The sequence below is a fragment of the Panthera uncia genome (assembly GCF_023721935.1).
Source record: "Panthera uncia isolate 11264 chromosome A3 unlocalized genomic scaffold, Puncia_PCG_1.0 HiC_scaffold_11, whole genome shotgun sequence".
Classification (NCBI taxonomy): domain Eukaryota; kingdom Metazoa; phylum Chordata; class Mammalia; order Carnivora; family Felidae; genus Panthera; species Panthera uncia.
Genome location: NW_026057578.1, coordinates 5,743,719 through 5,756,236, shown reverse-complemented (window position 1 = coordinate 5,756,236; position 12,518 = coordinate 5,743,719). Strand labels below are relative to the sequence as shown.

General features: G+C 57.5%; 1 protein-coding gene across 1 annotated transcript in view; it reads right to left on the bottom strand.

Moving 5' to 3' along the window:
- BMP7 (bone morphogenetic protein 7) overlaps positions 1-12,518 on the bottom strand; it is a 91,039-nt gene that overhangs the window by 19,892 nt on the left and 58,629 nt on the right. The window contains exon 3 of the mRNA XM_049650583.1: positions 11,192-11,340. Coding sequence (XP_049506540.1) covers positions 11,192-11,340 — 149 coding nt within the window. The remainder of the gene's footprint in view (positions 1-11,191; positions 11,341-12,518) is intronic.

Below are 12,518 nucleotides of genomic sequence, written 5' to 3'. Positions count from 1 at the left end.
AGAGACCACAAGTGGGTGACATTTTCGAGTGGGACCGTCCTGGTGGAAGGAAGAGCAGAGACACGGACACGGAACCTCTGGTGATATCCCTGAGCCACTGGATCAAACCGGTCCTGAAGCTTGCTTCTCGCCCCAACCACCGAGATGAATAAACCCCCCGTGACTGTTTAGTCTGAGCTGCCTGCACGTGTGTCCACAGTCACGCTTGTGCACAGGTCCTCATAACTGGGATCGTACTGTTACTGCCGTTTCCTATAAACCTGGTTTTTACGCAATACACTGTGGACATCTTTCCACATCGATGAAACACACTGACCTCATCCCTCGTGGCCGCAGAGGAGCCTCACATCTGGAAATGCCTTTACGTCATCCTCTCCTGCCCGTGGACATTTGCGTTATGTGTTCCAGGCTTCGACAACCACCTTGTTACTGACTCATTAGTTCATTCGGCAACTATCGACGGCACGCCTGCCGTGGGCCGCCCTGTGCTAGGTGTGCACGTAGAACGGCCAGAACGACCCCCTGGGGGCCCACCGGGGCGGGGGGTGGGGGGGGATGAGCTGAGGGACGGTGGTGATGGCCGAGAAGCAGTCTAGGGCAGGGGCAGGGACAGGGACGAGGGGGACTGGTCAGGGAAGGCTGCACAGTCACAGGGGTCCTGAGAGAGAAATGTTCCCAGCAGAGGGAACAGGAAATGCCAAGTCCCGGAGACAGGAACACACACAAACGTGTGTTTGAAGAACAGGGAGGAGGCGGGGGCGCCTGGGTGGCTCCGTCAGCTAAGCGTCCGACTCTTGATTTCGGCTCAGGTCGTGGTATCGTGGTTCGTGAGTTCGAGCCCCGCGCTGGGTTCTGCGCTGGCCGTGTGGAGCCTGCTTGGGATTCTCTCTCTCCCTCTCTCGCTCTGCCCCTCTCCCACTTACTTGTTTTCTCTCTCTCAAAATAAATAAGTAAATAAACACTTAAAATTAAATTAAAAAAAGAACAGGGAGGAGGCCAGTGGGGCTGGAGAGAGAGAGGGAGGGAGGGAGGGGGCCCGACGATGAGGCTGGGTCACTGGGGGCCCTGGCAGGGGCTCTGGATCACATTCTAGATACGATGGCGGCCACAGAGGGTCTGGAGAGGGGGGACATGGCCAAACCTCTGAGACCCGCTCAGGGGGGTATGTGGGGTGAATGGTGATCTGGAACGGAGCCCCTTCCCCCCGTGCTCTCCTCTAGACCCCCACACTTGGGTGGCCTCTCTGGGCCCCACATACATTGTGCTGCCCTCCATCCAGCCCGGCAATTCAGGGCAGGGTGGTCCCCTCCACTCACTGTCCCGGCACAGGACAGGGCTCGACACTGGCCAAAGCACGTTCACACAGACGATGGCAGGAGGCACTGAGGCCAGCGGGGGGCACCTCAGCACGGCAGACGTGCCCGAGGAGCACCCTCCTTGAGTCCTGACAACAGACGCTGTCTCCAGACATCGCTAAGTGTCCCCTGGGAGGCCACATTCCCAGTGGAGAGCCACGGCTTTACCCACGCCTTCCCTAAAGTAAGCACCTGTTCTCCTGGATGGACATACAACCGGAAGTCATTGCCATCCAGTTTTTAGCTACAGAATCCTAGAGACAATGTGGCGTTTTCCCAAGACAATTAACCAACCAGGCACCTAAACCATTCATCTTTTTTTTTTTTAAGTGTATCTAAGAGAGAGAGAGAGAGAGAGAGAGAGAGAGCGCAAGCAGGGGAGGGGCAGGGAGAGAGGGAAAGAGAGAGAATCCCAAGCAGGCTCCGCACTGTCAGCACAGAACCCGACGTGGGGCTCGATCCCACAAACCAGGAGATCGTGACCTGAGCTGAAATCAAGAGCCCGACGCTTAACCGAGTCACTCAGGCGCCCCTCGTTCACCTTTTCACAAGTGTTAACAGTGCGCGGGCCAAAGCCCCACACTGCTCTGCACCCCGGGGGTTATAAGCAGGAACAAGACAGGCCCAGGCTCCCGCAGGGCCCCATAGAGGAGGAACAGAACAAGATCTACTGTGATTACACCTGGGAGAAAGGAAATTTAACGCATATGCCAACCTATGTGGGTATGTACCTGCGGAAAGTGTATTTCTATTTTAATGTCCCCCCAAAAGGGCCAAGGAAGGCTCGAATGAAGGACGGGACACGTGGGTGGGCTGGGGGAAGAATTCGATTTCAGTGTATGATGTCACAGTTACAGCACACACAAGCACAAATGCTCATTTTGATTGTTTCTAAGTGTCCAGGGCGACTCACGCTAGATACGGACTCGGGCCACATGCACCAGGCAGAGGGACGGAGGTAGGGGACACACCTGGTCTAGGCAGGGAGGGCAGAGAAACCCAATACTTTAACCATAAGGTCTGTATCCTCAGGGAAGTCGGAAACGATCTAGAGTGTGGCTAAGAGTTAATAGGTTAAAAAAAAAAAAGGGGGAAACAACACCTGAAGATTTGCCCAAGTCCAGGGTTGCCAGACTTTGCAAATGAAAATACAGGATGCCTGGTTAAATGTGCATTTCAGATAAATGACCATGTTTGCAGCACGTGGGACACACACGGAGTAATTGTTGGGTTTTGATCTGAAATTCAAATTTGACAGGGCGTCCTGTATTTGAATCCGCCAAGAGGTGCCCCGCAAGCTAGGGGAGAAAGGTTTTCCCAATGGAAAACAAACAGGATGGCGGGGACATCTGGTCCACCTGACGGGCAGGTTATGGATCCAGGGTGAGGGCTTGGCCGGTAAGTGAGCATGTAGTAAAATAGACCTTTCTCGTATACAGAGCCGTGAGAAGACTCACGTGATCACCACTTCTGTCAGGATGCAGAGCGGCCCCCAGTCAGGATGACCCCACGACAGAGGACGACAAATGTCAACGGTGCCAAGGTGGAGGGGCGTCCGGGGGGGCTCCGTCGGTCGAGCGTCCGACTTCGGCTCAGGTCACGATCTCGCGGTTCGTGGGTTCGAGCCCCGCGTCGGGCTCTGTGCTGACGGCTCGGGGCCTGGATCCCGCTTCGGATTCTGTGTCCCCCTCTCTCTCTGCCCCTCCCCCCCGCTCACGTTCTGTCTCTTTCTCTCTCTCAAAAATAAACATTTAAAAAAAGCTTTAAGAAATAAACACTTAAAAAATAAAAAAAACCAAATACCGCCAAGGTACAGAAACTCTGCTCTCTAGACCTGCTCTCCCTCCGTTTACCGCCTACTCACCATCTGTTTGGGTGCTTTAATGGCACAGTGGACGACCTGTGACAGAGCACCCGTGACCCACAAAGCCTAAAACCATTGCTACCCGGTGCTTTACAGGAACTTTGTAGGTCCTTAAAAGTTTGCTGACCTCTGCTCTAACCGACCCTGCCTCCACATACCCCGACCGTAAAGGCGACCATACCTGCCCCCGAGATGCGACACTTTGTCTATTACCTGCCAATGAACGCGTTCCCGACAGAGTTGGTTCTCTGCGGCTGGTGGCTCACAAGAAGGACGAGAAACCGTCCTTCCGGCCCCTTTGCTCTGCGCCAGGCACTGCGCTGAGCCCCTTCCGTGCCCCTCCAAGCGGCCTCCTGACCCCACGTTTACGGGCGGGGAAGCGGGCTCCAAGCTGTGAACTTAATCATCAGACCGTCGCTGAGTCCGGGTGGACGGAGACGCAGGGAGGAAAGATTGCCCAGGCACGGATGTGGGCGACACGCGGAGCCTCAAGCGGCAGGGGAGGGCTTGCCGAGGCACGGGGGCGGGCGACAGCCACCGCCGGCAGGTCCTGGGATGGCACGAGCAGAGTCCGCACGCCCAGCCCAGAGGACGTCCCCCCAGAACCGGCCCGGGGCACAGACGGGGGCCTCTCGGGAGAGGAGAGAGCACAGCCTCATCACAGAGAAGGAGCATCTTGGTTTTCCTGTGGTTTCCTTGTTTTCCAGGCCCAGAGCCACGGGCTCCCCTGCGGAGGCCTGAGGCGTAAGAATGCGCTTTGTTGATTGTGCAAAACGCCGGTTCCAGGCACTTGTCTCGATGGCCCAAGGCCCAAGTGACAAGTGAGAACGCAGTTAACGCTTGTGACATCGGCCTGGCCTCAATTACCCAATGTTGTCCCAGCCCCTGCTGCCCACCCAGCCCTGGAAGGACCCCTCCCAACCTCTGGGTCATCAAGGCCTCCTGTTTTCTCTCGCTTGGCCTCTGGAGAAACAGGATGTGAAGCAGCACCAAGGGCGAAGGCACCTTGGAGCCAGCTGCGCTGGGGGCGGGACCAGTCGCCAACCTGGCTCTCTGGGGCTTTGTCTCCCCAGCGGCCCTGGGTGAACGGCTCACCTCCTGGTCCCGTCCCAGCCGAGCATCGCACTTGGGACAGCATACGCCCCCAATCCTTTAAATGCCTTGCGATCCCCAGAAGTGTGAGACGGGCCAGTGAGGCCACCGCATCGTCCTCTTGAACTGGAAGGGTAGGGCTTCTAGACGTTGCCCTCCTGGGCCTCCAAGTGATTTCTTCTCTCTACAAGAGGGAGGAGGAGGACCCTATAAAGAAGGACAAATGCTGAAGTCCTTGTCTTGGGAACAAGGGACCAGGTGTTTTCATGTCTGTAAGGACAGAGGCATCTCTGGCCCAAAGCAATGTCTCCATCGTCTCCTGGCAGCTTGGAGACGGAAGGCGGCCCCGGGAGAACCACGGGCCCCGATCTGGAGAGCAAGCAGCCAGAAGCACTCCTGGGAACCTCCGAGGCTCTGATCTTGTCTTCACAGCCTCAACCTTGACCCTCAGCAAACGGTCTCTCTGCTTTCCGCCTTCCTACAAGAATGTGGGCGAGGTGACGGCAAAATCCTTCAGGCCGTAGCCCCGGTGCCTACAACAAATCGCTGCCATATCAAATGTTTGTTGAGTGAAGAAACGTGTACCCAGTGCAGGCGGAGGGGCTCTTAGCTGCAGGAGGCTGGTTCTAACAAGCAGGTCTGACGGGGCAGGGAGAGCCCGGCGTCGCTCTCCGGCCGGGGGGCAGGGCCCGGGGCCAAGCTGTCCTCGGGCACCGTGCCCAGGCCCACGGTACTTTTAGGGGCCCGTGAAAATGTTTTAATGTCTCTTAAGATCGGAAGACAAAACACAAACTTTTTGGGATCGCAGAAAACTTTTTGGGATCATTTTTAATCCGGCCAGGATTATATTCGTCTTTATACTAACGTGGTCATAGAACATAATTTTTGGTGTTTTTTTTTTTTTTTTCTTTAATGGAAGAAGGAGTCCACGAAAGTCAGATGCAGCCCTGGCCGCTTCTGTTGGTCCTGTGGGAAGCCCACGGTCTTTCGGGTTCCTTCTCAAACAGCTTCGTTCCCAAGGAGGGACCGGGAGGCTGTACGGTCCTGGGCTGTCTGTCCGGACGGCCCGGCCGTGTACCCGGCGGGCACCCACCGAACCACACAACCCTCCCCTGGCCTGGGCCCCGCTGACCACATTCCTCGGACGCGGTCCCGCAAAGAGCGAGGTCGGGGGCGCCGGACTGGGAACCCGCGGCGGAGCCCCCGGTCTGCCCAGGGAACTGGGCGCCTTCTGGCAAGTTACCCCACCTGCTGGGCCTCGGTTTCCTCCCCTGCTCCCCTGCTGACAGCCACCCGGGCGGGCCCCCGCGAGCAGCGAGCACAGCGATGGCGATCTCGAGCACACGTGCGGTTGGCCAGGGTGCCGGGCCCAGGACTCAGCATTTTACCGCAAATCCATTCAGGTCTTCCTCCCGGCCATCACCGCGCCCGTGGAACGGACGAAAGGACGAGGCATCGAGAGGCTGAACCAGCTGCCCCAGGAGCAGGGACTGGGGCCGTCGGCTCCCGAGTCCGCGGGGGTGCCGCCGGCCGGTCCCGCTTCTGCTCTGCGCGGGAGCCCCGCACCGGCCGCCTGGCCCACGGCGAGGGTTCGGCCCGCCTGGCACGGCAGGGACGGCCCCCCGGTCAGCGGGCCAGCCCTCCACTCGGGTGGCACCGGAACGCGTCGGAACCCCTCCGTCGGGGGTTGCTCGGCTCCTCTCCCACCCGCCCCAGGAGTGGGGAGCGCAGCCCGGGTGGCTTGGGGGCGGCCGCCGCTCCTCCTGCCTTCTGGACGAAGGGAGAGATCGGGAGACGCCGGCCCTCCTTCCCTCGGCGTCCTGCCCTCGGACAAGACGACGCTCCCCAGTTGGCTCCTGATGAGCCACAGGTGCCCGGAGCGTTTACGAGCTTCTCCCCCGCACGGGCCCCAGCCGTGCCGCCCCCGGGGGCACCCACGGGAAGGCGCGGCTGCAGGGACAGGGACGGGACGCCAACTTCCTGGGTGGTCCCGGGAGGGATCCGGAGACCCCGCGAGCGGGAGGCTCACCCCACACCAAGCACCAAGCTTCTCAGAGGAGACCTGTGACGTCTGTGCCTCACCAGGATGGAGGCGACCTCACCAGCACTGCTGGCATCACGCCCATTGTACGGGCGTGGAAACTGAGGCCCCCGACAGGGCCCGGGCTCCCTGTTCCGGCAGCCGCCCGGCGGGCTGCAAGATGCTGCTAGGGTCTGGACCAGGGCGAGATGCTGTACCTGACTCGGTGCCCCCTCCCCTACCCTCCCCGAGGGCCGGAGACGCCTGGAACTCGGCTTGCCCCGGGGGCCGCAGGAGGCGGTGATGCTCACGGACTGGACTTTGCGCTGCTCAGCAGGAGCCGCGGGGGCAGGGGCCCGGCTGCTTCTGCAGGCGACACAGCAGCGGGGTGCCAGCAGACGGAGCCCAGATCGCACGGACGCCCCGGCAGGCTCCCGTCTGTCGCACCTGTACAGACGTTTAACACAAAGCGGGTGAGACCCGAAACCCAAACGGGGCGCTCGGCCTGGGTGCCATCTTACCGGCGGGTACCCCCCAATGGGACACAGGGCACGGCTTGGCCAGCGTGCCAGCCCTGGGCCAGGCCCCGGTGTGGGGCGGGGGGCCGGCAATCACTATTCTCTACGAACCCCCGGGGGGATTCCGATGGACAACTGCAGAGCCAGGAGCCCGTGGTTTCAGAACCGCCGGGCTCACCTGCCTCTCATCTCATCCCCGAGAAGATCCCCAAATTCACAGCCCCCACTGGCCACGGCATACCTCGGCTCCTCCCTGGTGGGCTGAGTGGCTGGTCCTGCCCTGACCCAGGCAGCCAGGCCAAACTTGCCTCCGTGGCAGGTACAGTGCCTGGACGGACCAGCCAAGTCCCCGGGGGGCGGCATCCCTGCCCAGCAACCGGTGCCCGGCGTGGGAGGGGACGGGCGGGGAGGAGACGGGCCCGGAGTCAGGGGTACAGCTTCTGCTCCTCGCCCTGACTCTGGGCAGCAGCTTATGACCACTAGGCTACACCCCGACCCATAGACGGAGAGGAGTTCCCAGGTGGATGCCAGAAGAGGGAGCCGCACACCCTCAGGGGCCTCGGCATCCTCCCCTGTGCCATGAGGAGCTGAACGGCGGCATCTGCCTCGAGGCCCCGTGGCGGGACTTACGAGGGACCACGGCAGACAGCGCTCTATGCTCGGCTGCTGCCTCAAGCTGAGCACTTGAGCCCTTCACTTGCATGAGCTCATCTGATCCTTCACCACAACCCTGGACGGTGGAAACTATTATTAACCCCACTTTCCAGAGGAGGGACATTAAGTGACTCACCCTGGCTCACATGGCTGCACACGGCCGAGGTGGGATTTGAACCCGGGGAGTCTGGCCTCCTGAGCCCAAGCTTTAACCAGCAGGCTATGCCATCTCGGTGGATGCCAAGCCTCCCCTTCACGCTAGGGGGGAGCAGAAGCTGGAGGAAATAAGCGTACAAAGCCCCAGACTTTGGGGGAGAAAGACAGTGGCAAAAACTAAAGGGAACGGGGTTGGTTGTCCCTTAAGAGAAAAACCAAACTTGGGCTGCCTCGAGCCAGCAGGGCAGAGAAGCACAGGACCCCTTAAGGTCAAGTTGGAAGGTCCAGCCAGGATCCACAAGTCCAGGGAAAGGGATCAAGCCTACCTTAGCCTCATTTTTTAACCTCACCCCCCCCAATCTGCTCCTCAAAAGCTTGTAAGTAAAAAGCAGAGTTGCATGACTCTATTGCCAAATACATTTGGAATTCCTCTACACTATATTCCTCATCAGGAAACTCCCAATGGACATTCGCAAAATAAAGGTTCTGATAAGTCCTGCAGAGAAACCTGCTGAGTGTCTCCAACCTAGCATTTCTCACGCTTCACTGATCATAAATGCTTTCCTTTACCCCGGAACATCCGTGAACACTTCACAGAACACAGTCTGAGAAGTTCTGGCATACAACAGGGATTGCACATTTTGTCTGTAAATAATCATCGGAAAATAGTTAAGTATTTTTCAGCTTTGTGGACCAGAGTCTCTGTCATAACTACTCGACGCTGCTGTGATAGCACAAAAGGAGGCCTAGACAACATGTAAATCAGTAAGTGTGGCTGTGTACTAATAAAACTTTATGGCCACCAAAATGTGAATTTCATAGAAGTTTACATGTCATGAAATAGTCTTTCTTTTTTGATATCGTGCCCATTTAAAAATGTGAGGACTATTCTTAGCTCGCAGGCCACAGGAAAACAGGCTGCAAGCTGAATTTGGTCCATCAGACATATAGCTTGCCAACTCGAAATGTAGCAATGGAAAACTTCAGCTCTTCTAGGAACCGCCCCCCCCCGCCCGACCTTAAGTGTCATGGAAAGGGAAAGGAGAAGGGGAGGGAGGGGGAGGGCTCCACCAGGAGAAAGAAAACCACTGGAAACAAGACAAGTGTGGCCCTAAACTCTGCGGCCCGTCCCACATGGTACATGGTCTTAGGCAAATCTCAGGCAGAGAAGGCAGCCCGAGGCCAAAGCGGTGGCCTCCGATGGGAAAGAAAAGTGGCCAAGCCCAGGAGCCCAGGAGGCGTAAACGAAAAGGAGATACAAACTGGGCGCATCACCGAAATCCATTGGGTAAAACCTGGCATTAACCACAGTAAAAAGAAAAACCAAAAACGGGCAAAAGAATTTGCAGCTCCAAGCACAAAGGGCCAGCTGTCCGTAGAATACAAAGAAAAAGACCAACGCTCTACCAGAGGGTATGAACGGATGGTACACGGAGGAAAACTGCAGGCCACGCACAGGAGGAAGGGCGGAGCATCAAACGTGAGAGAGAAAAGCAAAGCAAACCTACAGGGTCCCATTTGTCGCCTACCTGATCCGCAAAGATGGGCAAGTTTGGAAACGTGTCCTGTCAAAGAAGGGGGAACGGCTGCCCTCGTGCATTGCTTATTGGGTGGGGGGGGGGGGGGTGTATTGATCCAAAGCACGGACAGCGTCCCTTTCAGGAATTTATCCCAGGGCTACACTCACTCAAGCGGACGAGGACGCTTAACCGACTGAGCCACCCAGGCACCCCTTTTTTAATCGTTAAAACTTTGTTTTTAGTCTGTTTTAGAGACAGAGAGAGAGAGAGAGAAGGTGAGGGGCGGAGGGAGAGAGGGAGGGAGAGAATCCCAGGCAGGCACGTACCTGTCCACGCAGAGCCCGACGCGAGGCTCGATCTCCCCAACAACGAGATCGTGACCTGAGCCGAGATCCACAGTCGGACTCTCCGAGCTGCCCCCCGCGCCCCATTGGAACACTATTTTAAAACCCCTTCTGTATTAACTCACATAATCTCAGAACCACCCCGGAGCCCTGGGCGTTGGGGATGAGGAGGCTGGGAAAGGTCAGGGAGGCTGCCCAAAGTCACACGGCGAGCGAGCGGAAGAGCTACAAACGCTCCACACGTACACAAACCCACAACAGCCTTCACACGAACAGGGAAGCTCTTTAACGGCTGAAAAGGCCCAACCTTCAAGGTGAGTCGCCAGGTGAAAAAAAAGCCAGGCGGCCCACGCTGTCTAGACTATGGTACTGCCCGCAGGGGAAAACAGATAAATAAAAGGAACACAGAATGTACGTGCGATGGTGTAAATCCCCAGAGGGCACCTCTGAAAAGATGTCCACTACCAGGGGAACAGCACTGGCGCTGGAGGTGGAGTTCAACTACAGAAGGAGGTCACGGGGCAAGTCCACACGGGTGCACCCATCTGTAACTTGAATTTGGAGCCACTGGCAAGTATTATCCACTCTGAAACAAATGTGTTCTTCGTTTGGGTGTGTTTTTTTTTTTTTTTCCTTAAAGCTGGCGTAAGGAAGAAGCTACCGACCCCAGAGCCGCCCCCCAACTTAATAAGAAACACATTTCAGGGGAAGAAATGGGCGCAGCTAACCCCACCCTGGCTCCCACTCGCCTTCCGTCCGCCCTCGTCAAAGACGGTGGATCTAAGGCGGGGCGCGGAAAGCACCGGGGAACGCAGCCAACAGCGGAGTCTCCAAGTCCTGGGGGCTCAGAACCACATTCGGGGTCTCCTGTAAGGGGCTTCCTGCCTTGCACCAGGGCTGAGGTCCTTAGCCACGGGCAATGTGGCTCTTCAGGGAACATTCGGTAACAGCTGGAGACATTCTGGGCAGACCGGCCTCTAGTGGGTAGAAGCCGGGGACACGGTTCAACAACCTGCCATGCACGGGACACCCAGGATGTCCCATGTCCCCGGTCGGGGTGCCTGCGTCAGCGCGTCTCACACAGTTATGTGCGCTCAGGCATCACCTGGGGCTCCAGTTAAAGTGCCGGTTCTAGGGGCGCCTGGGTGGCTCAGTCGGTCGAGCGTCCGACTTCGGCTCAGGTCGTGATTTCGCGGTTTGTGAGTTCGGGCCCCGGGTCAGGCTCTGTGCTGACGGCTCGGAGCCTGGAGCCGGCTTTGGACTCTGTGTCGCCCTCTCTCTCTGCCCCTCCCCCACTTGTGCTCTGTCTCTATCAAAAATAAATAAATGTAAAAAAAAAATTTTTTTTAAGTGCCGGTTTTAACAGTGCAGGCCTGGGACGGGCCAGAGTCTGTTTCCGTGAGGATGTCCAGCCCGCTGGTGCGGGGACCTTGCTCTGCACAATGAGGCCTCGCCCAACCCGGTGTGGCCAACGGTGTCATCGTCTCCTGCAAAGGGGCAGGTGCTACTCTTGCTTGGGATCAAAACGCGGAGAGCGAGCACTGCTTGGTGGGGGTCAGAGGAGCGAGCCCTCCCTGGATGGGAACAAGCATGAACTTGCTGAGCTCCTACGTGAGTCCAGGAGCACAGGCTGTGTCGGAACCAGAGGGGTGGTGACGGGACACCTACCGTCCAAGGTCTCCACGCAGAGCTGCAGGCCCAGATTGTGCCGCGGGTTGACCACCCAGTGGTTGCTGGTGGCCGTGATGTCGAACACCAGCCAGCCTTCCTCCGAGGCCCAGAGCGTGCGGCTGTCCAGCAGGAACAGGTCTGACTCCCTACAAAAGAGGAGGAGAGACACGAGGCATGGCAGGTCATGGCTCGGTCAGCCCTGTCACCAGCCGGCCGCCATTGGACAGAAGGACCATGGGGAGTAGGGGAGGTGGGAGGAGGTCCACCGGGCCTCCAGAAGGCGGTACATCAGAGCAAGATCCAGGGCTGAAGACCCCTTAGTAGCTGTGATGGAAAAAGGGAGTGTAGAAGGGGCACAGAGAATGCACGCAGGGGACAGGGCGCTGCTCCAAGGCGAGCTCACCCTTCACACTTGTTAGGGGGGATCCCGATGGGAGACAGTACAGGAAGGCAGGCATTTGCAGCCTCTGTGTTGCCTGAACTCTCAGGGAATAGAAGCTCACATTTTTTGGATTACTCACCATTTGCCAGGCATGGCCTGGAATACACATATTACCTCATTCAATTCTCACGACTCTAAGGTGTAGGGATATTATCATCGCCACGATTATGGTAAAACCATGACTTGCCCCAGGTCATTTAGCCAGGAGTTGGGGTGTGAGCTCAGGCAACCAAGCACCGGTACACACACTCCTCATTTGCATGCTGTGCAACTTCCTCCCAAACCCACCACGTATGAGGTGGTGGACACCTAGATGGGCATTAATAGAGATAACCCTTTAATCCTCTCTTTCTCACATTTTGCAGTAGCAAAATGGTCAAAACTACAACTGATGTTGTAGTGCATGGAGGATAGATGGATGGGTGGACGGGTGGATGGATGGATGGATGGATGGATGGATGGATAGATGGATGGATGGATGGACGGACGAATGGATGGATGGACGGATGGATGGATGGATGGATGGATGGAAGGATAGATGGGTAGATGGATGGGTAGATGGGTAGATGGGTGGATGGGTGGATGGGTGGATGGGTGGATGGGTGGATGGATGGATGGATGGATGGATGGACGGATGGAGGGATGGATGGATGGATGGATAGATGGGTGGATGGATGGGTAGATGGATGGATGGGTGGATGGGTGGGTGGATGGATGGATGGATGGATGGATGGATGGATGGAAGGATAGATGGGTGGATGGATGGGTAGATGGGTGGATGGGTGGACGGATGGATGGATGGATGGATGGATGGACGGATGGAGGGATGGATGGATGGATGGATAGATGGGTGGATGGATGGGTAGATGGGTGGATGGGTAG